The 25,252-nt window shown below is 52.0% G+C and overlaps 1 protein-coding gene across 1 annotated transcript in view; it reads left to right on the top strand.

Annotated features, from left to right (window-relative positions):
- The first annotated feature begins 3,733 nt into the window (after positions 1-3,733).
- The window catches only part of FAM135B (family with sequence similarity 135 member B), a 105,206-nt gene continuing 83,687 nt past the window's right edge, over positions 3,734-25,252 (top strand). Inside the window, exons 1-2 of the mRNA XM_054590106.1 lie at positions 3,734-3,810; positions 23,187-23,266. Coding sequence (XP_054446081.1) covers positions 3,734-3,810; positions 23,187-23,266 — 157 coding nt within the window. The remainder of the gene's footprint in view (positions 3,811-23,186; positions 23,267-25,252) is intronic.

Genomic DNA, 25,252 nt, shown 5'->3' with positions numbered 1-25,252 from the left:
CTGGCCCCGACACCTGGCCCCGACACCTGGCCCCGGCACCTGGCCACGGCACCTGGCCACGACACCTGGCCCCGACACCTGGCTCCGGCACCTGGCCCCGACACCTGGCCCCGACACCTGGCTCCGGCACCTGGCCCCGGCACCTGGCCCCAGCACCTTGGCCCTTGCTTGCCCTGCTCACCCCGTCCTCCAGGGTAGACTTTTTTTGAAGACTTTTAAGCCCACGTTTGCTACTTGTAACTCCTCCTATACAATTTATTGTTATTATGAGTTATTCTAATATTAGCATTATTTACCTTATTGAGTGCTTATAACGTTGCTGAAAAAGATACATTACTGTCAACCTGCAGAAAAACACAAAACACAAAACCCACTGCCAAGTAGCTACGACAACGCAAGAAGGGCTAGAACGAGTCTAACACAGCCCAGCGCGTGCTCAAACCACCAGGGCACGGCCGATGTGCGGCTGCTGCCCCTTCCATGGTTCTGTGCGCCTCTCCAGGAGGTCAGGTCCCAACACGCATCTGCTGTGCGTGAGCCCATGGCTGTGCATGCTTGCGTGTTCATTTGTGTGCGTGCGTTTCGGCAGGGGGCTGGCAGAACAGATGAAATGTCCCCCGTTGTGGCCACAGTGGAGCTCAGGCCAAGCGCCAGCCGCCTGCCGCCCTGGCGGGAAGGCGCAGCTCTGCGTTGGGTGCCGCGGGGCTCTGGGGCGCCTGGTTGTTGGGGCTTCGAGGCCTCTGCCCCGAGTTTACACCCGTTAGCTTTGACCAGGCTGTGGGGCCTCAGCTGCTGTCGCGCCTGCATCTTAGGGTGCTGCCTAAGACGGACACAGACCCCCAGGAAAGCAGGACCCCAGCATGTCTTCCCATGTGGAATAAACAAACACAGAAATGCGCCCCTGTGGGCTTCCACATGGAAGGAAGGAAAGTGCCTTGCAACGTTGGGGGGCCAGGCCACTGGGACTGCCTTTGCTGGACAGAGGGTAGGCAGAGACCTGAGTTCTGCGGTTGCCCTGGCCCCTGCTGGGCGGACACCCCAGCGAGGCGCGCAGCCTGTCGGTTAGCCACCGCCTCTCCCCTGCCGTGTCCCCAACATCGGTTTTAGGTGTTCCAGCGTCACAGCTTGTGCTTGCTAAACTTCTTACCATGCGCCTGACTCCAAAGCAATTTCTAGTCGGGAAAACTGAGGTATAAGCGGTTAAGGTCTTGCCTGAGTTTGTTCGGGTGCCGAGGGGCTGAGCTGTGTCCCTTGGGCTGGGCGGATGCAGACAGGCGGTCCCATGGGCCGCAGTCATCACCACGGAGCATCGTTGCCTGCTCTGTGCAGTCTTCTGTCATGGCATTTGTCTCCGAGGACCACAGCGGTGGTCCAACTCTCCTTTCTGACCTGTGTGTTGTGGCAGCTCCAGGACGTGGCTCAGTGGCCTGGGCACCCCTGGGGCTTTGAGCAGCCCCGGGGGCTGCTCCCGGGGAGTGGAGACAGTGAGTTCAGCAAAAACGCCCTGAAAAGACAGCGTAGGCCCCTGTTCTGGGTGGAAACACTGAGACTCCCAGATGTCACGTGGCCTGTGCAAGGCCCTGTGCGGAGGTGAGCCCGGGTGGGCGCCCAAGGCCTGTGAGGTGCTCCCTCAGCAGACAGAAGGCAGCTCTTAGGCGCCCCTCCCCCTCTGATGAAGGAAGGCTGGCCTTCATCACTACGCAGATCATTTTCCTCAACCACAGAGCAGGTTCTCCCCATGGTGATTGGGCAGAAAACTGGGCTGACCCTCCTCAGAAGACTCGCCTGGAGGGGTTGGGGGTGGGGAGAAGGCAGCTCCCTGCAGGTCATCCTGAAAGGGTTTCCCTGCTGCCCTAGGATGCGGGAAGGCTGTGCGCTGGTTCGCTGCTTTGGGCGGCTGGCGGGGGGTCTGGGTGCCGCGCGACCCTCGCCACCTCCCGCTCCCTGCTCCGTAGCTCGAGCAGGTCCTCTCCTGCACCGTCCCACTCACCTTGTCCTAACGCTGCGATTTATAATCTTTTGAGCACATTAACTCCGCGTGCCCTTTTCAGGAAGCGAAGGCTGATGCGTAGGAAGATCAACGTGCTCTTTTTTTCATTTCATTTTTCAAAGGCCACACACTTGGAAGATTGATGTTTGAAGAGAAAAATTACATTTTAAAGGAAAACATGTTTGTAAAAGGATTGGGCGCCAGGCAGTAGCGAACAGAGGATTTGGGATCATGGTATTTCTCCAAAATACTCAATCGTTCTTCATATTTTTAACAAATTCCCTCAGAGGCAACTGAAGATGTTCCAAAACATTTTAGAAAATGTAAATAACCACGTCAACATTTTAGAAATGTTGCAATGAAAAGCACAAATAGCCAGCCCACGGCAGTGGACGTGGAGTCCAGCCCGCCAGGACTCTCGGACCTCAGGAATAAAGGAGGGAAGCCCAATGCTGTGTGTCTGGAACCCACAAGGGGCCTTTTGAGTCTCTGCCAACAGTGGTGAAGCAGAAGCAACAATAATTACTGCCACCGCGGATGAGCGAGTGCCAGTTTGCCAGGAAATGGCTGACGTCGTTCATATCTGTGCTCGCCTTGAGTTCGCAGCCTCCCTACTGCCCCTCCATTCTGCCCCGTGCGTGTAGGGAGCTGGAACCCGCAAGAGACCACCTGCTGTAAGAACTAAGGGGGGCTGATTCAGGCTCAGCCAAGGCACAGGGTGGGGGATAAAGCCTTGTGCCTGGAGGAGGCTTTATTGGCTGGCCGCTCCCTCTGCCTTTTCCTGGCAATGGCTTGAACTTGAGGTTGAAAGACGGTCAGACTCTGGCTGGCTCCTGGGAGTTAGGGGGGTCCAGGGCAGGCCTCTGCAGCTGAGCCGTTAGGGAGGTGGGCTTGCAGCACACTTTGTGAGTCAGGTCTTCCCAGACTCATCAGCCTGAAGTTCCCTCTTGCAGAATTTACAGAGGTCAGGGCACGTGGCACTCTGCATCTTCAGAAATGTTTCCCCGGGTGGCACCCTTGCCGCGGCTGGGGAGCAGGGAAGGCCCCATGAGCTCGGGGAGGCTGGGCTCTGAACCACAGCCCTGGTGGTGGTCTGGTCCCTGAGTTGACTTGGGGGCAGAAAGGATATGGGCTTTCTATCACTTTAACCATGATAGTAAGTACTTTCAGTTATGAGTTCTTATGAATGGCATACCCCATTCATTGAGTATTTGTTCCATGTCAGGAACTGTGCCAAGTGCTCAATGTGGCCAGTTCACTTCATGGTCACATCATCGGCTAGAGCCGTGTGCTAGTTCCCGTCTTCACGTGGCAGATGAGGAGGCCGGGAAGGGGAGACGTGAGTGGCTTGCGGAGGGCTGCCCAGGTGGACAGTGGAAGGGCTCTGAGGGCTCTTGGCCATGAAGCAGGTCCTTGTAGCTGGAAGGCCACCGCCGGGAGACGGAGGGGGAAGGGCTGCCACTGAGCCCTGCCTTGGAACCAGGATACCTGGGTCCCCCCAGGCGTGAGCTGTGTGACGCCGAGCCAGTCACTTCCTCTCCCTGCGCCTTTCCCTAGGAAAGGAATGATGGGCGGTGACCCCCGGGGGCAGACACGTCATGGCCCTGTTCATCAGAAACTCCTGTCCACCTACGGCTGCGCTGTATCTTCCTGTTCTAGGAGCTCAGGCTGTCTGTGTTGGGTGGGTGTGATCTCAAGCTGTTCGTTTCTCTCTTGTTTTTCAGGTAATGAACCAACAGGATCATGTCTGAAGTACAAGGAACGGTTGAGTTTTCTGTAGAGCTCCATAAGTTTTATAACGTGGATCTCTTTCAGAGAGGGTGAGTCTGCTCCTTTGTTTGTGTTCTGTGGATATTTGTGCATGTTTTTTCTCCTGGCGGGGGCGGAGGGGGTGGAGAAGAGAGGACAGGTTACAGCAACTTTTGGATTAATGAAAAAGTTTCCCTCCTCCATTGTCTTTCCTGCCTAGTGGAAAATCCAAACCTCTAGTGCATTTAAAAATAAACTGTATATTGAGAGACTAGAAAATGTGCTAATTTCTCTCCTCCTCCTGCGCTTTCTTCTGCCTGTTCTCTCCGTAGTTGGTCTTTCCGCTCAAGCTGTCAGTCCGTGTTAAAGGAGAGTGAATTCATCGGAAATGAAGCTTGTTTAGTCCTGATAACCTGTGCCCAGCTCTCTCAGAAACTGAGCATTTACGATGTCCTCTTTAACTACATAATGAAATCCAGTGGCTTCCAGTTTCTGAGGGCGACCTCTGAATTTGGCCTGTTCCACGCAGGATCCCAGTAGTTTCCCAATGACAGACTTACCTCTCAGGGTCACTGCAGATAATTGACAGTGATGCTGAATGGTTATAGATGGCACCTAAGCACAGCCCAGGACTCTGTGTCCTCACGGGACCGCTCTCCTTCCCCAAGCTACAGACCAGGGAACCCAAGTTCACAGACACTGTGTGATGTGCGCGTAGTAACAGAGCAGAACTATAGGTACCTGTTGATTTGTTTTTGCTGCATAGCAAATGACTCTAAACCTTAGAGGCTCAAAACAACTTTGGATTTGGCTTGTGAGTCCGAGCATCAGCGATGTGAGCTGGGCTCAGCCTGGAGGTTCCACGGAGCCGGACTGGGCTTAGCTGATCCCTACTGGACCCCCTTGGGGCGGGGGGTGCGTGGCTGGGAGGCTGGGTTCTGCCCTCTGCTGGCTCTCATCCTCCAGCCGGCTGGCCCGGCTCGTTTGTTTGCACCTCGGCCCGAGAGCAAGGTGGGAGCGCACACAGCCTCTTGTAGTCTGACCTCAGGACCTGTGTCACGTTGTTTCCATGGTGTTCTGTGGTCCAAAGCCAGGACAAGGCCAGGCTGGATTCCAGGCTGGGAAGAAGACACCATTTCTTGATGGAGGAGGAAGACTGTGCATGTTTATTGCCACTTCAGGTTCCAAAGGGACCATTCTGAAGTGAGTGCTTCAAGTGCCTCTTACGTGTCATGGTTCTTGGTTACAAAAGATGAACTTCATGGTGCTGAGTCCTTTTGGTAGGTGACATGCATTACCAGGAAATGGTCTGGGACCAGCTCTGTGTTGGAGGGAAAGGGGCAGCATGAGGGGTTCTGGGTAGGGTTCTGGAGCTGGACTCGCATGCGGCAGAGCTTTGCGTCTGTGGACGCCCATCGCCCTCGCTCCGGCCCCCTCACTGGGTCAGAACTCATTTGATGTGGTGAGAAGGGCCAGGACTTGGGGCCAAGCCTCCTGTGACCTGGCTTGGCTTCTGCTTGTGGGAGCCGCTTGGTCATCTCCCTCCACTCTGCTCTTCAAGTTCCACATTTATAAGAAAAGGAAGCATTTTGATCATGTCATGGGTCTGTCATGGTGTTCGGTAGTTTTCTGTTCATATCTCCTGACCCCTTGTCACCAACCAGAGGAATAAGTGGTATTACCTGTGTCATGCCAGAGAGGTGACTTGGGACCAGGGCAGTAAGCAGTACACAGCTCGAACACAGCAGATGTGGGATTTGGGCCTGTGCTTTCTTGCTCAAGAGCCCACATTGTTTCCTGTTATGCAAGGTTGGATACTCTGAAGTGGGCCGCACCTGCCCAGGGGTGCACAGTATGTCCGTCGGGATGTGGGGAGAGAACACTAGAGCTTCCATTTACAATAGTTTTAACCAGAAATCGGCGGGAAATCAAGCTTCTTTAACAATCGGACTTCTGGCTGCCCCTGGCAGCCCTGTTGAGTCCACGTGGCTCAAGGTCATGAGTTCCACTCAGTCACTCGGGCGTCAGAATAAAAGTGGGTGTCCCACAGGTCAAGTAAGTGAACAGTGCCCCCTCTGGTCGCTGTATATTGCAGTTTGTGGCCAGCCAGTGATGCTCATCTGTCTGTTGTCTTCTCGTTTTAACTGCATCAACCCTCATAGAGTAGCAAGTGGCTTAGAAACAAACACTGTAAGAAAATCATCATGAAGTGAAGGTAAATAATGAAAGTATCGCAAACACCAGGGAAGGACAGAGCCCCACCTACGCTCCCCTTGCCCAAGCCTGTTGATGACATGCATGCAGATGGCATGACAAGTCCATCAGATGAAAAAATAAGTAGACTGAGCCATTTGGACTTCTTAAAAAATTGATAGATGGATTTGTAATCATAATTATTCATAACGCACCTCATCCTACCTGTATCAGTGTAGGGCCTTCAGGTTTTACTGGGACTCAGGCTGGTATGAAATCAAGACATTGCAAAGCGATGAGTCCAAAACACGAGGAGACCCCTGTCATTAAAAGAGGTTGAAAGAAAAGTACGGAAATCATGGCTTATTCAGCAAGTCTGCCATGCTGATCTTTCTAGACCTGTGTGGCTTGGGGAGGCATCTCATTTAGTCATGCTCACCACTAAAATCTAATAGTGATTAGGGTAAGTTAAAGCCAGAACTTTGAATCACATATATATATATGGACAAAAAGGTTATGGGTCCATTAAACATAAAATAATTAATTTTCAAAACATGGATTGTTGTATTTCCTATCTTTTAAAAGACCTTTCCCTATGTTTATAATGCATATTGTACACGAGTAGAATTGTATACACACACAATTTTAAAATAAGTATACATTTTGAGGGGTGCATGCTCAAAAATTTTCTTACTGGTAAACATGCAAATCATCCATAGTTGGTGACCGACCTCTGGTCCATCTGGCAGAACAAGGACTCTCACAAATGTCTCCTAGCTCTTAACGTTAGCATTTCATGATGTCAAGGAGTGTGAACACTTAGGGGCATTATTCTGATGTGGATTTGGACATACTCTTATGATCAAACATGCTTGAGGGTGGAATCCATAGCACCTACATTCTTAAACAACCTGTAAACAAGACAACATTTGGGTGAAGGCAGTTAGACCTCTCAGGGTGATGGAGTAAGTTCTAGGCTCTCTCCTGAAGGCCCCATCAGTAATAAGACAGTGAGGTCCATGGTCCCCAGTCCCCTGGGTCCTGACACAGGCAGCTGCGGACCGGCTGGGTGTGACATCGGCCAGGATTCTGCACCTGCCAGGGAAGCTGCTGACAGGCATGATCCCTGACGCTCGAGGGCTAAGGATTTTTCTGCTCGGAATCCCCCAGGATCCTGCTTATGGTGAAATGTAATTACTTTACCCAGTAAGCACTCCACGGGGAAGTGATGGCTGCCATCCAAGCCTCATGGGCAGGGCGGAGCCCGGGTGAAAGACAGTGGGCGATCTGCTGATGGCGTTACACAGAGGGAAGCTGTTCCGTTGTGGGGTCGTGCGGGTGTGTGACTGTGTGCTGCGTCGGGTCCTTGGGTGGCAGAAATTAGCGTTGGAGCTTGCAAAACAGGGAGCGCGCCCTCCCACAGGCTGGCTTTGACTGTGCTCACCCACCTGCCACCGGGCTTCTCCAGTTGCTGGGAGGTGCCCCCTTGAGCCGCCGCTCAGGTGTCCCCACTCACTGTTTCCCCATCCGGCCAGAGAGATGCTTCCCTGTGACTTGCTGTGAACCACATGGACACAGAACTCAGAGTTTTGCATGAGAATTATCCCAATCAAGGAGTTGCTTGCTTCTGGTACATTTATATTGACTTGTGCGTAGTCTTTATAGACCCAGGTTGCACGCTACCTCTTTCTGATTGCTTTGAACAAACAGCCAACCTGCATTTATCCAAAGTCTATGTTGACTGAGGCAGATTCTCAAAGGAAAAGCCCCTCTTCCACCCAGTCCACGAGCATCACGAATCGTCACCCCTGTGCTTGTTGTTGGCCAGACTCGTCCCGACAAGAGGCAGGGCTAGGAGGGCCTTCGGGACCCTGGCTTGGGGCTCAGGCCTGACTCTGAAGCCAGGTGCTGCTACTTATAAGCACTGAGCATGTGAGGACATCTCTTTAAAACATTCAGAGCCACATTTTTTATCACCTGTTAAATGATGATGACAAAGTCTATCTCAGGGCATCATGGCATTAATTGCACTAATTAATATAGGCAGGACAGCTAGCCTGGTGCCTGATATCTAGTAGATGCTATCTAAATTGTCACTGCTGTGCTCACTCCTCAGTCTAGCACCCAAAGCCTGAGCGGTTTGACCTTGGCCTTCTTCCACCTTGTTGTCTGTGCTCAGACCCTTCTTGTCCCTCCTCCTCCTAACGTCTGCCGTAAAAATTCTACCCTGTGCAAAGTCCAGCTCCAGTGTGAACCCCTCTCCCAACCATTCCTGCATATTGCTATTACTTACTGTATTCAGCCCAGTTTTTAGGAATCCCCTTTTCTCTCTTCCTGAAGCATATCTTGTATGTTTGGTTCTGTCGTCCATTCACACAGCCAGTACCGTGAACACCAATATATGTTACTACATTCGGCTCTCGAACCAGGACCATGTAGAGTAGGCTGCCCTTAAGTGTTCACCAGCCAATGAGAAGACAGAGGCTCCATGGAAAGGGACTGTGATGTGCGATGCTTTCTGTCATGGAGAGGGGCTTGGGGTGCTGTGAGGAGAAACAGATGGGGAATCCAATCTGCGGGCAGAGTCAGAGAAGTTGCCCTGGGAGGAGACGAGCTCACAGCTGTCACTTGTCACTTATCACCTGATGGGTGGGAGTCAGCTGTGCAGAGGACCCGGAAAGGCAGGTGCAGACCAGAATGGCTCAGTGTTGTCAGGGGGACGAACGTGAGGGGAAGCGTATGGACGGGGAGGGGAGGGAGGGAGGGGGTTATAGCGCTTATCCCTTATCCGGGCCGGGCTTTGTTAGGCTCCTGCTTGTAGGGAAGTTAGTGGCCCAGACCAACCCTTTCCTAATGGGGTTGTGACGTCTGCTGTCCTCCAGTGGGAGCGTGGACCTTAGCTGCCTCCCCGCACGTCTTCTGCTCGAGCCCCTGCGGAGGCTCTGGGTTGGCTTTCCAACGGGGGCTCTGGGAGTCGGAGAGCAGTGGGGAGATCTTATTTCATTTACGGTAATTTTCTCATTAGGAAGTACCATACCTAAATGAACGACGAGTGATAAAGCCCATTACGTGATTTGTAAGTCATTATATATATATATATAAAACTCATTTATACCTATTTATGAGAATGTGAACCTTCATTTCTAATACTGTTCGCTGAAAGGGAACGAATCTTTTTTTCATTGAGAATGAATTTAAATTTCATCATCAACCTTAATTCATACGAGGCTCTAAATCAAACCGATTTTCACCAAGTGAGGTTTTTCATCGTTGGAGGTTCAGCGTCCTCGTCTGTCTCTTTGCCCTGCCTTCTCTACAGTACCCTCTAGCAGATTTTCTGCTCGGAGCTGCTGGGTGATTTTGCAGATAACCTCGGTCCTGTCCACCGAGCAGTTGTGCAGAGAGGGCCTACCATCAGTGCTCGCAGATCCGATAGGAGAGGCCGAATGCTCACAGAAATGTTACGCCTGCGAGCCTCTCTGAACAAACTCACCTGCCTTTTCCGTCCCAGAGGGAAAATGGCTGAGTTCTAAGCCAAGTGATTCCTGAAAGAAAATGCTGTCGTGTTGGTGCTGCGACATTGCCCGTCACGGCCTGATGTCCAGGGACAGCCGGCTCCCTGTGAAATTAGCTAACCAGCCCGGATGGGCCTTAATAGACCCAGAAATGCAATTATCTTTGCCTGCCAGAGATCAATTAATTGATCCGTCTGGTTCTGTCACAAACAATCCTCCTTCTTCTTTTTTTTACTTTTATTAAAATACGAGGTCTGTCCAGGAGGTATCCAGCCATGTAGTATGAAAAATAGAAACATTTATTGAAGAAGATACAAGATACAAGAAACATTGTATGTAGGACAATGGTACCTCAGTCCCCTTCAAAGCAGGCGCCTGGGGACCTCACACCGTTCTCCCAGCTGCCATCAGCTGCCCCGTCGTGTTTTCCTGAATCTCATGTACAGACTGATTTCTCTTCCCTTTCAAAGGTGATTTGAGTTTTGGGAAACTCAATTGCTATTTAAAGTAAGCCAAAAGTTGCCGGGCACTAAATCTGAGCTGTAGGAGGGGCTGAGTCACCTGGGTGACTTGGTGTTTCACCAAAAAACTCTGCAGGAGGCGTGATGCATGAGCGGGCGTGTTGCTGTAATGAAGCTGCCAGTCACCAGCTGCCCAGAGCTGCGACCCTCTGAATCATCCGAATAGTTTCCATGGAGGAACGTTCAAGCTTAACTCAAAATTGGATGCAGATTCGTTGCTCTACTCATTTTCAATGCGACAGCCACACAGTATACATGCTCGCTCAACGGCATCTATGCCCCCGCTGACTAGTACAGCGAAGTGGTCATTTTTCACACCTGTGCATTCCAGTCCACTCTTCTTGACTGCCAGGTTGCACTGATGTTGCACAAACTGTTCTCATTATATTAACAATGGCTGGATGTTTTCTGAACAGGCCTTGTTGGCTGCTTGTGGGCCCTTTCAGTCATTCCCAGTTTGAGAGGGACAGGGGATCAGAAATGGCTGAGAGGCGCACCGAGCGCTCAGCTTTGCAGAGGGAAGGCCTGGGAGGCCAGAGTGGAGGTGGACCTGCAAGGTCAGCATTGCCAGCGCCTGGACAGGGACACGTTTGCAGAGACAGCGTCCCCCTGATGAATGGTCAGAGGGTATGATTTTCACTCCAGAAGCCGCAGATGTAATTCACTATTTCAGCTCCATGAGTTTCCAGTTGTGCAAACCGAGTCGTTCTCTGTGTGTTTGTTTAAATCAGTCTGACCGGGGGGCCCTTGCATTTCCACCTAGCGCATGGGGGATGGGTAGGCCCAATAATCTCTGAGATGCTTTCTTTCCCTTAAATCCTGTCATTAGTATTTCCATACAAATGTGACCTTCCCCTCCCCATAAAACAGCATTTATTATAATTATTTTCATGGAGCGTGAGCAGAGGCTAGTTACCCAAGTGCTTACAGAGATAGAGGTTCCAGATTATTTTTCTAGCGAATCCACGCTCCGGTTAACAGTGATCCCGGTTTTTCTTTTTTCACTTTAGACTCTGTGACTTCAGAGGCCTGCTGCTGCTGTAAGCCTTTTATCCTCTTAACCCCTGGCTGAGGACCTGCTGGGCAGGCGTGTAAGGAGAAGGGCCCGGCAGAGGCGAGCGCAGCCCGCAGCGGGGGAAGGGCCTGTGGGGAGCTCAGAGCCTCCTGCGGGGCCCATTACTTCCCATGGACCCAGGCCGAGCCGAACGCTGGGTGCCCTGTGTGAGGTCCCCTCCGGTTTTGCATTCAAAGCGGCTCCCTCTCAGCCTCTCGAGGAGACTGAGGGGAACAGCAGGGACACAGATCTGTCCCCTGAAAGACAGAGATCTAGGTTCTAATTCCACTTCTCCTGTTCCTAGCCAGGTACTATGGCTACTCACGGACCTTCTCTGACCTCAGTTGCTCTGCTTGTCCTCCAGGACCCTTCGCAGCCGTCAGGAGGGAGTGTTTGGGCAGCCCCCGGTTAAAGGGAGGCCCGGGATTCGCACGGCTGCCCGGGCTCGCGGCAGCCTGCCCGTCCTCTGATTGCAGCTAAGACGCCGGCCCGGACGGACGCCGCTGGTTAGTGGTGGCCGGGGCCGTTGTGGACGGGCGGTTCTTTCCTGGTTTAAGCAGGTGCCTGATAGTCACCACCACCGGCCCCAGGAAGGGGTCTCTCTCCCTGCCAGCGGGAAACCGAGCCGACTCCACACGGAGTGTCATTGGCCTCCGTGGGGGAGGTTCTGCTTTCTGTTCTTGTTTTTCTGTTTTGTTTCCCAGCTTTATGGAGATTTAAGTGACATATAACATCGTGTGAAATTAAGGTGTACGGTGTGATGATTTGATACACATATGTGTCATGAAAAGAAGGTTAGGGAACACGTCCATCGCCTTGCGTAGTTACCATTGGACGTGTGTGTCGTGTGCTGAGAATGTGTAAGATCTATTCCCTTAGCAACTTTCAAGTACTCAATACATTTCCAAAGAATAATTGCTTTAGAGACACCAGTGACACGGTCAATAGAGATACACGAAAACACAGCTGTTTCTTTTCTAGAAGGTTCTTTGAATGGACCGTGAGTCAGAGTAGAAGCTGTTAAGAGAGTGAGGTCCTTTCCTGCTCTTCTTGTGTTTCCCTTGGTTGTCAAATGTTCTTCATAAACAACTTTAAATGTATTTTATCAAATGTCCTCATCTTGAACTTTGAGTTGCGCCCATGTGTGCATGTTTATAAATTTTCCGTATTTCCCACAATACACATATTACACTTGTAATCAGAACCTCCCCCCTCTGCCCTCGCTCTGTCTCTCTTCTCCCCTCTCTCTTCTTTCGCCAGCCAAACACTGTTTTATAAGCACATGTGTTTTCCGTGACAAAAATGTAATATACCAGGTCTTTATTTTTTCTTTTTTCATGCCCGGAACATTTTCCATAACCCCGTACACTTCTTTACAGTGTTTAATAGCTGCAAAGATTCCGTCATAGGGTTCCATCATAATTTATTTGACCAGTACTCTATTTTTGGACATTTACTTGTGGTATTTAAAGAAAAAATTAAAGTGTGGTTCATGATTTAGACGTTGTCATGACATTTTTCCTTGATCAATTAGGAAACATTTCACTCTTAGTAATATAAAGAAAACACCCTGAAAATGATAAATTGTGCTGCTGGCCTTGTCCTAAGTGCCCAGCCGCGTTGATGAGGAGGGAGGCTGTCCGTCCGAGCACCTCCCCTCCCTGAGAGGTCAGGGGGAGGGACCTTCAGTCTCAGGACCTCCACAGCCAACAACCCGCAGAGCCCCGCTTCCGGGGAAACCCTCCGCAGACCTCCGTTCCTGGCTCTCCAGACCCTGGAGCCCTGCGTGCAGCAAAGGGAGGGGGAGGGGCCGAGAGCTGCCTCCCCCAGCCAGCGACTGGCAGACCCGGGGGGCACTTCCTTCACCGAATACACAGGGCGGGTAAAAGTAGGTTTGCAGCGGTGCCTGTGGAAAATAATACAGTACTGTATAAATAAGAAGACAAGAATAAACTGGTTCGTGTAATCACAACTGTAAACCTACTCTTGCCCCACTCTGTACTGGGTTCACACCTCGTTGATGAAAGCTGTTTCTCTGAATAGAACCCTTTGAGTCGAGCCCTGGCGTCCCCTCTTTTTCTCACCCGGCCCGCTGTCTCTGACCTCCTCCCCTGCAGACAGAACGCGTGCCGCCCTCTCGGAGTTCCCGACACGCTGCGCCTCGTCAAATAGCCCAGGGTCCTCTCCTGGTGCTCCCTTCATTTATTTACAAACTGTCGTTAATTCACGCGTCCAGGAGGCAGAGCTCCTGTTCTCGTCGGCTCTGCCTTAGGGATCCTGAGCAGAAAGATGAGGAAGAGGGGGGCACGAGCTCGTTGTTCACAATGAACCGTGGGAGATGAAGTTGCGATCATGGGATGCGATGTCAGGGATGGACAAGCCGGGGCACGATGAGGTGCTGGGGGTGACTGGGAGGCCCGCCCCTCGCGGGAGGCATCAGGACCGCCCACCTGGATGAGGGGGTTGCTAGGCAGAAAAGGACAGGGCCATTCATGTTCCGCTGTGATGCCAGAGCTGCCGCTGCTGCTGGAACAGGGGCGGGAGGTCGGGGAGGCTCCTGGGGGCGGGGTGTGTGGGGGAGGCTTTAAGGAGGAGAGGGAGCAGATCTGAGTTAGAGCATCGAGTGGCTGAAGTGAAGAGGCCGTAAGGTGGTCAGTGCTCACGTCTTGGGTTTGGCGAGGGGACTTGCCTGAACCAGGTAGTGATGGGGGGCGCATTCACTGAGCGTGTGACAAGGCTTGTTGTTGCACTTCAGATCCCAGGGATGACTTGTTCTGAGGTTTGTGTGGAACTCAAAGCCCGCCACTGATTTCTCGCCTCCTGAGGCTCCGCGAGCTGCAGAGCCATAAGAAGCAGTGACCACGTGGCATGACGGTACTTTGTTTAGAGCTGGGAGAGACCCTAAGGCTGTTTTTGCGAACCTTCATTACAGGTGGAGGGAGAAGCGTAAGAAAAAGCAACTGACAATAAAAATGAGCAGGGGGTGCCTGGCTGCCGAAGGAAGAGCAGGTGCCCTGGCTTTATGGGCAGAGAAGTGTGTGTGCGCGGGTGTGAGAGGGAGGGAGGGAGGGCTGAGCGCACACGCAACCCGTCGGCGCCGGCCGCGTGATGGGCCGGCTCCCATTCAGGCTGCCGTTCCTGGTTCAGTGCCTAGAGCTTTCTGACACAGCCTCTGCATTCTCCTTTAAACACTGGGGAATGCTGTCCCTTCCTTTCTTCTGTCCAGTCCACTTAGATCATGCCGTCTCCCTGGTGAACTTGTTGAGCCAGCTCTGGTACCGCCAATGGCCGTGACTCCAGGGCCGTGTCTCCGTTGGGCTGGGGGCCGAGCTCCCAGCAGCACAGGCCCTTCTAAGCCTCGCAGCCAACCTGCGAGGGGCCCTCAGGCTCCCCGGCCCGCCTGACCGCAGACCAGTTCCAGCAGCAGCCTGCCTCCTCGGACGATGGTTGGCTTCAAAGCCCCCTACCCCCGCCCGCCACGGTCATGGCCGAGCACGCCTCACGGCCAAACGGAGCTTCTGCGTGGTTGTTCTGTCTCAACAGTTTTGGCGAGACAAAGATTTGATTGATGAGGACCTGGAAATCTTTATGCAAAAAAAAAGAGAACCCCTGGAAAACTCCAGAATGGCTTCAAGCACCTGGCAGGTTTCATATCAAAAGACACTTAGGAGACATAGAGGGACAAAGGAGGAAAGCTACCCATGGCGGTAACAGTTTCTCCTGCGAAGATAAATTCTGATGGCAGGGCTGGGAGCTGGTCAGGGCTCTTCCTCGGAGCGAACAGTTGGCGAGTGTGCTTATCTGTCATCTGTCTGTCTCTGCCTATCAATCACCCACGATCATCCACCTCGCTGCTTTTCTCGGCACCGTGTAGTGACCTACTTTACCTGTCATCATAGCCCATGTGTGAAATATGACTCATTCTAGGTGGTGTGGGTATTTTTTTCAGGAGGGAGGCAGGGCCGAACGGGGCGCCATCCAAAATCGTGCTCGCGATGCCTGTGTTTTCTGGGTGCCTGCCGTGCGCTGGCGCCTTTCCTGGGTTACCTCATTTGTGCCTCACAATAGGTCTACCAGATGGGCGCTCTTATCTCCCCTGGACAAGTGGAGAAACTGAGGCTCAGGGAGGTGGGGTGCTGTCCGCCGCAGACTGCCATTGCCCTGAACCACGTCAGAAATGCTTTTCTTAATGTGACACACCTGGCAGGTGACAGAGCCAAGATCCCAATCCAGTTGTGATTCCAAAGACCTCACCTTCCCAATGTGGCACAATGCCTTCCGCGGAGACTTGCTGTATTAGAATAATAATGGCAATAATTCTATTAATCCAGCTAAGGGTTATTGGGCACTTATTTGGGGCTGCATTAGACATTTTTTACATCACCCTCATGCAACCCTATGAGTTGGGTCTAATTGTTTATCTGCATGTTACAAGGAGGCACTGGTAGCTCAGAGAAGCTAAATAACTTTCTTAAGGTCGCACAGGTGTGGGGGGGGCGGGGTGATGAATCTGCGACTTAAAACCGAAGTTTGCTCGGTCTCCCAGTTGGTGCCTTTGACCACACTTACATCCCCGGGGCCACCTGTTTGTCCAGTAGCACATACAAGCGTAAATACTTAGTTCTACTTCCTCACTCTCCCTCCTGTACTCCAGCCAAACTCAGCTTCCATCTCTCCCCACATAAACTCTCATTCTCCAGGAACAACCCTCTGCATCTCCTCAAACTTTTCTTTGACTTTGGAGACTGTTCCTTCTTCCCCAGCATGGCCCAGACCTGCCCCTTCTTCAGGGCGGAGCCACGGTGGCATGGGGCTTCAGTGGCACTGATTCTTGGAAAACGGGTCGCTCCCTGGGTAAGCCAGGTGGACTCATGTGTAGCAATACACAGCATGCACAGAGCCCCTCGCCGTCCCACTTTGGGCCAAAGCCTGCGCTCTGACACAGACAAGCACACGGTGACTCTCTAGGGAATGTAAATCTACTGAATGCGGTCCCAGCCTCGCTTCCTTGAGACCAGCATCATAGTGCAGCTCTGCTGGAAATGGGTGACGTCCGGGATCCTGCTTTCTGCTGTCAGCCACTCTGTCCTCACTGGCCTTAACTCTGTTCTCACCCTTGTTTCTTGACATGTGGGGTCTCTACTATCCTAACATCCTACTATCGTTAGGGACCCATTTTAATTTCCTTCTGTCCTGATCAAGCCCTGCCTCCCACATCAGAGAATGTCTTCGTGCTCCGAGCTGACCTTGACCTTCATGTCATCTCCTTGGGAACTCTGAGTGCTTCCTTAGGACTAGGGTTATTATTTGTGAGACCAGCCTTCATCTCTGCTTCACTGTGAGCTCTGTGAGGGCAGGGGCTATATCGTCATTCCCCTCAGTGTCCTCAGCCTCAGGCTTGGTGACTTGTATCCAATGTCAGTCAACTTGCAGTTGACTATGACAAAGTAGTAAGCATGTGAACAGAGCAGACAGAAGCTTGCAGTGGCCTTTCTGCTACTGTCATGGGCACAGAGCCTTAGAGTCTTAGTGTTCGGGCCCTTCATGTTCTGATTATGAGTCATCACATACCTAGAGATGTGCTGCTCGTGCGCATGTATGAGCTGATGCTGATCTGAAGGATATTTTTGCACCTTGGAGTTTCACAGGTGCAAAACCCGTGAGCTTCCATCCCAATTCTTCTTCTAAGCTATAAGTCTATGAGTAAGAGACATCTTTTCTGAAACTGCAGGTTCCTTGTAGGAATCATGGAGGAGATAAGGAGCCTCTTTATGAATATTCTCGGGGAAGAAGGTGACAATGCGTGGCAAACATCTGGGATGGGGCCTGGCCCCAGGTCGGCTTCTAAGAACCGGTGACTTCCTGCATTCTTACTCTGATGTTGTGGTTGTGGTTGTTGTTAAGATTGTAAAGTACCTGCAAGTGACAATGAGATAACTTTCCCATCTCTTGGTCGAAGAAGCAACACATACCCAAGAATTAAGTGATATACGAACATGTTGGTACAATGGGTTGGATGATGAGTCAACATTAGCAGTCTTGCGTTCCAGCAGGGATCCTGCAAGCTACTTCGGTGGCCTTTGGGGCCTTCCTCACCCTTTCTGTGTTGACCTCCCATTAGCAACGTCTGGATGAGTCTGAGTTTAGATAAGAAGCACAACAGTAGCTGGAAGAGGACTTGGTGCTTACAGTATCTCAGCGCTGTGCCGGGGTTCCACGTGTCATAGCCCAAGTAATCGTCACAACAATTGATTTTTAAGATGAGAAAACCAATGCTCACAGACAGAAAATGAATTGCTCAAGGTCACGCATCACCCGTAAGCGGCAAATCCGTGATTTAACACCTGGCCGGTCGGGGGCGGAAGCCAGCGCCCTCGGGTTCCGTCCTGTTTTCATGCCACGCCTTTGTCCCCTCTGCCTGAACGGCCTGCGAGTTGTGTTCGCTTCCCCAGCTGTCCTCCCCCTCTGATGGCTGGGAGCCAGCGGCAAGATCCGGTCTTGCCAATTAGAGGTGTCCTCTCTGCAGAGACCCCTGTCACAGTGTGATGTTGGGCGGCAGATTTTCTGGTCTGAGGTTCTAAATTGCCCATGTCATTTCAAGCTGTGCAAGAAGCTTGAAAGCCGGCTTCACACGCAGCCTCATTTAATCAAGCAACACGCATGCGAAGAAAAGCAAATGCTCCCTCAGATCCAAAGGGAAGTGGGCTGCCACCTGTCGAGTGCCTTGGTGCCAGGCAGCTTGTGACGAGGCCTGGCCCGTACTGGCCCTTGTGAAGGAGCTTCATTTTACCTGCAAAGGGAGCCTTCACTGGCTGCTTTTCTGAGAGGAACCTGAATACACGGCTGGGGCAGATAAGCAAGCCCGTCTGGGGTGACTCCTTAGGCAGGGACAACAAGTCCACCAGGCGGGGTGCGCAAACACGGCAGATGAGACGCAGAGGTGGGGGCCCTTCACGGAGCTCCAGCGGCTCAGCAACCTCGATTTTTATATGCAGTGTCTCCAGTGAGGCTACTTGGGTTGCTGGTTTGAGTTCTTAAGAAGCTGCTTATACGAATAGAGACCTGTGTCCATGAACAGTTTGGGGTCAACAGGCAAGAATAACAATAGTGATAATAATACACATCATTTATTGGAGCCTATATATTTCTTTTCATATGAACTCCAGAAAGCCACTGGCATCCCGACTGGCGAGTGAGGAAATGGAAGTCCAGAGAAGTTGAAATAGTCTCAAGTCACCACGCTAAGCATTGCTGTTGTGTTACTGCCACTGGAGTTTGTTTTGATTTTTGAAAGAGGGGAAAATGGGAGAAGAGTTGTGGACATTTTGTCCAGACTCCCAAGGCTACATGAAAAGGCCACATGCTCTTCTTCCCATCAAGCCAGAGGAGAATGATCGCAGGAGCCTCATTAGTGTAGTCTTACTCAGTGAGGTGTCTCTGAGAAATAAAATAGATATTTCCAGAAGTCTCGATGGTTTGAGTCGCACCCGGCAGTGCCTTTCTTAGAATTATTCCAAATGGCCCAATTATTTACCCTGTTCAGGTTTCACGTTTCTTTTGGTTAAAAGAGCGGGGCGATGCTGGTTATGAGGGGAGAAGGCAGCGCGGTGTGCTGGTAACTGTGTGAAACTGGCTTGAAAAAGAGAGAGAGTTGCCGCACTTGTTGATTTTCATGATGTAAATTTTCCCACCATGACCAACATCATGCTAGCAACTTGAAGCCCAAGCACATGAAGCATCGCAAAGAACGAGTGGACTGTGGACGCACCGTTGTGTGGCGGGGAAGCGCAGCTGTAATGCAGCCGCTCTGGAAATGCATTATCACACAGCTCTGATTCACTCACCGCAGTTCTGCCCGTGGGTCAGGAGAACGCTTAGGTAGGCGCATTACTTGACAAGATCTTCTTTCTTTGTAAGGAAGGGGGGATTATGGATTTTGAGCCAACAGCTGACGGCGTGAGCCACGCGGACTCTTCCAGATCAGCAGGGAGATGGGAAAAAGGAAGGAGGAGGGCTGTCGCTGTGAATATCAGCAGGATCTAAATGCGTCACTACAATCATTATGTTTTGACCGCATTGCAATATACAAACAAAGTTTATCCAACTATTTGAGCCGCCGTCTCTTGAAAAAAGATCTGATTTTCTGTGGAGGCCGCTAAAATTTAACAGAATGTTTTGCATTCTGGTCATGGTGGGTGGAGACTCTCAGAACAGATGAATCAGTCTATCAGTGTGTAGTGGAAATATATCGGTCATTTCCTGGGTCTTTTTTTCTGATTTTTTTTTAATACGCAAACTTCTCTCAGGTGCCAAAGACTGGGACATAAATGTCGTTGGAAGAGGCACCATTCTGCTGACCACACCATGAAAGGGCATCCTTCAGTGTCGCTCTTACCACCAGACGTCAATAAAGGATGACTCTTTTTATTACTATTTCCCCAAAGGAGTCCTGTGCAGGGGGGGTGACTCAGCCTTTCCAACATGTTGTCTGAAGTTGTCTACCCACTGGGATCAGCTTCTCTGTTCTCTCTGACCGGAATTCACTCCCCCACATTCTCCTCCCGCTGGCTCCCTCTCCAAGGATGTGCGCTCAAGGCACCTTTCTTCACAGCGTATTCCTGAGGGACCCTGGCTGGACGGAGGTGGCTCTACGTGTAGTTACAGAGTGTTCATAATGAAATCAAAAAGTCATTTTGGAGATTTGCTTATAAATGTTACTTAATGAATATGACTGGATATTTACAAATTTCCCTGTCTCTAGAGGTTAGTTTTCTCATCTTTAAGGAGAAATTTATAGTAAATGCATGAAAGATTTCCTGAAAGAATTGAACACTATCGTGTGTGTCATGAGTGAACAGGCGTGTGGATTTCTGACCCTGCAGAAAGTGCCTGTCGAACAAGAGAGGGTTACCCAAGGGGCTAAAGCGTTCTGTTTAACCAAGACAGAGCCCACCTGGATGCGCCTAATTGAAACTCATTTCTTTTCAACACCTTCTTACAAAAGCACCTGAAGTTCAAAATGACCACTAAGTCCTTAAAGCACCATTCGGTGGCATCAGTGTTTTTAAGGAATAAAAATTCAGACGGTGCTTTAGAACTCTTTACAAGAGGGTTTTGATTTATGCAACCAAATGTGGCCCCGTAAGGTGTGGGAAAAACCTACCTCGAGAGGTAGAGTTCTGTTTGCCCTTTGCTGGCCTCACTACTGCAGGGGAGGAGTCCGGTATGAGCAGGGACCCGATGTTTTCCTTGGCTGGCACTGGAGGGGTGTTTTCTTTCACAGAGAATTTAGGGAGGACCCCACAGGACTGCATACGCAGAGGTCCCGCTCACACAGGTGCTGGCACGGGGACGCTTCATAAATCCTGAGCACCGCTGCAGCCGCCCCAAGCACACACAGTCTGATCGAAAAGTGACGCATAGCCTCCGGCCACGACTGACCCATTTTAGGCGCAGAGAAGAATCCGTGGGAATATTGCGGCTGGCGGTGGTGGCCCTGGGGGACTTGTGTGTCTTCCTATAATGACGGGATTTTTGAAATGCGTAGGTCTTTTATGCAGGAAATACTACCCGGGCCATTTTGCATTTGCAGAAATCAGAGTTGGGCAGCTGCCGGCCCACAGGTGTGCAGCTTGCGCGCATCTTTTGTTCTGTTGACACAGAGGCCACGGGTGCAGCCACCAATTCTGTTTGCGATGCCTGTTATTGCTGTTGTCCTTGTCATTGATTTAGGAGCCAACATTTACAATTTCAAAGTTGTTTTCTTAAAATAGTAATTTCTGTCTTTCCCTGAAATGCCCAAACATCCTGCAGGACACAGCCAAAGTGTCTGCACAGTGGGACTCGGCTACCGCTACAGAGCGGCTGCCTCGGACAGGCAGGGCTGGAAGCCCACTCTGCCTCGGTCTCCCTCACCTGGGTCAGGGTGCTCGTGGCCACTTCTCTGTGGATTCCACGATGGTTTTAACTGTCTCCCTATACTGAGCCATCGCTCCCAGGGGACATGCGGGGTTAGGGCCCTGGGAGCCTCTGCCCCAACCTTTTTGTCAATGGATCGATACCTGACCTTGTTTTAGGTGTGATTCTGTTTAGGTGGGTTTCTACAGTATATCTGATTCCCTAACATTGAATCATGCCCAGCTGCAGCATAACTCATACCTGAACGAAGCCAGCAGGAAAATCCACAAACAGAACCCTTAGGGAGGGTCAACTGCTTGGGACTGCCAAATGGTTTCTCTCACTCTGTGGTTTGTCTTTCCATCCTCTTAATAGAGCATTGTGCAGAAGAAAAGTTTTTAATTTTGATGAAGTCGAATTCATCAAGTTTTAAGTTAATGCATGGTGCTTTAGTGTCCAGTTTAAGAACTCTTGGCTTAGCTCTAGATTCCAAATCTTTCTTCTGTTTTTATTTTTTTCCCCTAAAAGTTTTATAGTTTCACCTTTTGCATTTAAGTCTGTGATCTTCTTTGAATTTTTGTACAAGGTGTGAGATTTCAGGTGAGTGTTTCGTTTGGGTTTTGGCTTGGCCAAGGGATGTCCAATTCCTTCAGGACCATTTATTGAAAAGGCTACTTTCCTTCATTGAATTGCTTTCAACCCTTGTCAAAATCACATGGGCACACTAATGCCCTTGTTCCCGCCGGGTGGGGCAGAGATCCAGGCTGCCGCATGGTCCCCACTTACAGCAGGGCAGGTGGGGTTTTCATCACTACCCGTTAGTAGTCAGAATCTGCTTCCCTGCCCGGATCCTCTCCCACCAGGTGGGGGAAGCGGGCCACAGCGGACCTCTCGGCTTTTCCTTGGTCTTTGATGGTGCCAGCGGAACTGTGGAACGACTACCGTCTAAAAATTGTCCGTCTTGCTAGGCTGCCCCGCCTCAGGTCCTTCCTCTAGAGAAAGCAGGGCTTTCTTGGCTGTATATATATATTTTTTTTATCTGCAGCTGTTAGCATTTTTGAGTGGTTGGCTTCTCTTGGAATAGATGAGGCAGAGGCATATGCAACGACACACCATTCTGTCTTTCCTTGGACCTGGAGGTCCCTGGGCTGTCTGCTTCCTTTTCCATCTTGAAGAAGCTTCCTTTGTTTGCTGTGGATACACTGCCCAGAGGTTTTAGTTGAACTTAGTGGGAAGACAAGGAAACCGTATGTCTACACAGTCTTTCTTGGAAGCAGACATTAGGACAGCTACCTTTTACAAACATTTCCATTTTACAGATACAAAAACAAGTTCAGAGCCGTTGCGTGATGTTTTCAAAATCACGCAGCTCTCCAATGATGTGACCCAGGAGACAAGAATCCAGTGCCAGGGCTCTTTGCCCTGCGTCTCCTCAGCTCACCGCAGGCACGTCAACAGAAGCATCCCACGCGTGTGTCCCCAGTGCAAGGACATCAAGAGAAGGGCCCCCGGCCTTGGGCTCAGTGAGCTGTGGGCGACCTGCATGTCCATGGCTCATGTTACTCCTGTTTCACTCTGTTTATTCCCCTGCTATTTCACAGCCAGTGAAAGGGGAGAGCAGTTACGATGGCAGAAATGTTCCCGGGTATGTGCGGGGGACGGGGGTCGTTAACCACGAGACACGGAACTTAGGGAGATGCGTCCGCACCTGTGCACGGAGGGCTACCCTGCAGGTGTCCCAACAACCCGGGAGCCTGCGCGATGTCACCAGAGGAGGGAAGTTGGAAGTGGGACTGAGGCTGAAAACAGGGCAGAGGAATGCACGGGGGATAGTGTTTGGCCGTAACCCAGAATCCACAGCTCGGCTGCTGGGTTTCCAAAGCAAGCGCCTGTCTGTGTTGCAAGGGGAAAGCAACTCAACTCCCATGTGTGGTCCTCCATGCAAACATGGTGGGCTCCTCTGGCCGCAGAGAAACTGCTCCCCTCTGTGTTCCTGTGCCGTGCGACTGCTCTGTCCCCTTTTCTGCTCCCATCACCATCTGCCTGCGTGTGCCTCCTGCGATCCCAGGTGCGCCCAGCTTCCCGTCTCCGGGTTGGCCCACTGTTCGTGCGGGCAGAGCGAGCCTCCTCGATGGCAGGGGCTCACGCCTGCTGCCTAGAAGCGTCCACGGTTCCCATGGCCTTAAGGGTTAAGGCTTGGTATTTTCAGAAGAAGCCAACAACGCGAAGTGTGATCTTCAGCAGCCTGTCCTCTGCTCTCTCCTTAGGTATTACCAGATCCGAGTGACCTTGAAGGTGTCCTCCAGGATCCCCCACAGACTGAGCGCCTCCATCGTCGGGCAGACAGGTGAGCAGGAGGGTGGCGGAGGGGCGCTTGCTGCCAGCGGTGGCCCTGCCCTGGTGGCTGTGCGTCGGGGCTCAGCAGAATGCGAGGTACCTAGAGACACTCGGCAAGTCACCGCCAGAAGCTGTGTGAGTGAGTTTTGGAAATGGAGACCCGCTGTTGGTGTGGCCACGTGTGTGCATTGTTGCAAGGGACCCCTGGCTGAAGGAAGCGCTGTCCCAGGAGACCTGGCCCTAGGCGATAAAGCTGGCTGTGGGCGTGTTGGCTCAAGTCAAGCCAGGGAGGGAGAAGGTGGAAACGGCACCGAGAGGCGAGGGGTCGTGGGGCGGGGTTGGGGGGGTAAGAGGAAGCTGTTGTCAAAGAGAATGGCATGCTCAGCCTGGTGCAGGGGACCGAATAAGTAGGCAGTTGTGGTGGCACTTCCCACTTGTGAAGGGGAGTCAAAAGCCACATTCTCAGCTTGGGGGGCGATTGCCAAACACAATCCATGTTCAGACTGGGGGAGCCTGGCGTATGGGTGGGGGTCCCGGGCTCCCAGCAGGTTTTCAGTGAAATAGAGTTTTGAGTCGGAACGAGAGACCTCATTCCACAAGCAGTAAGCTGTGCGCATTGAGATTATAGTCTAGTGGAGAGACTTACATTCGTGAACTCGCGAGAACGTGTAGCTCAGCCAGACCTTGGGGAGAAGGAGACAAATTGAGGGATGGAGGAGAGAAAGTGAGGAGAGGAAGAGATGGAACTACAGGGAATCTGTTTGGCTTTAACTGTGCTTGTGACACTGGCCAAGAATAGTGTAAACATTAAATCAAGTAGAGATAAGGGTTCTGGCTAAAGCCGCCCTCCGGGAAGTGTGTTTGTATCGGTGCGGCTGTTAGGCCGCCCGCTGTGGGCGGCAGCGGCCCGTGAGCAGCGCCGCGCGCGTTCAGGAATCCCCGCGCACCGGGAGTGAACACGCCCCGGTCTGCTCCACGGCTCCTTGGAGGAGGCTGCGAGGCGTGGCAGGGGGAGCGGGGCCCTTCGGTCACTCAGAGGACATCAAGGGGACAACAGCAATGGCCAGCCGGCATCCGGTGCGCGGGAGCCTGTGTTCTAGAAGGAGAAAGACGCCGGACGCCACCTGCTTCTCCCCCAGCTCTGGCAGAGTTAAGTGTCAAATGGCAGTCAGGTGGCCACACTTCCAAGATGTTTGTCCTCTTCCACGCTCTCCCTCTCTCTGGGGAAGAAATCGGGCACCTGAGACGGTGGTCACCCCTCTCCTGTGCCCCGCGTCCATTCTGGAAGCCTGCGGCCTCCGCTCTGCTGTTGCCCGTGCTGTGTCCCCGACCCATCCCAGTTCCTGCCAGAAACGAAGTGTGTGAATTTGACTGCGAGGAGGGGTTTGAACCACGATGGTGCATGGACTAGTTGAACGACCTGGGGCAGTGGCAACTTCCAGCTCCCTTTTCTCACCTGAAAAGTGAGGACAAAATCCCGTCCTCTGCAGGGTCCCTGTCTTAGAGCATATTTTACATTTCACAGAGGTTCTAAGTGTGAGGGTAGCCAGGACAGGAACGGCCCAAGGTCAGCGTCCCATCAGCCTGACCCATGAAGGGTCTCCTGGGATCAGGGCTGAGAGGCCGGCGGGCCCTGTGCCCCTGGACAACACACAGACTCAAGGGCGACACCTGGCAGTCAGGTGGGACGAACGCCCTGCGGCTCTGATGGAAGCCAGCCCCAGGCTGACGAGGACTCCAGTTCCTCTGTGACTCGGTAGAGTGGCGGCGGCGGAGCCCGCTGGGAGCTGAGGGACCCCAGCAGCGGGCAGGGCCCGGCCAGGGACCTGGGGAAGGACGACGAAGATAGGGCCGGACGGAGACGAAGAAAAGAAAAATGAAACGCAACTGTGGGGCAAAAGCTATTTTCCTTCTCGGTCTCGTTCGACACGGGCTGATCAGGAGGCGTTTGGTGTGCCCTTGACCTGCACGTGAACACAGCATTTAGAACGGGAGG

Source organism: Pteronotus mesoamericanus, unplaced genomic scaffold (assembly GCF_021234165.1).
Source record: "Pteronotus mesoamericanus isolate MK-2021 breed Mesoamerican mustached bat unplaced genomic scaffold, CSHL_Meso_final scaffold_174, whole genome shotgun sequence".
NCBI classification, from domain to species: Eukaryota; Metazoa; Chordata; class Mammalia; order Chiroptera; family Mormoopidae; genus Pteronotus; species Pteronotus mesoamericanus.
Note: the sequence above shows the minus strand (reverse complement) of the source record. Positions and strands in the feature narration are given on the sequence as shown.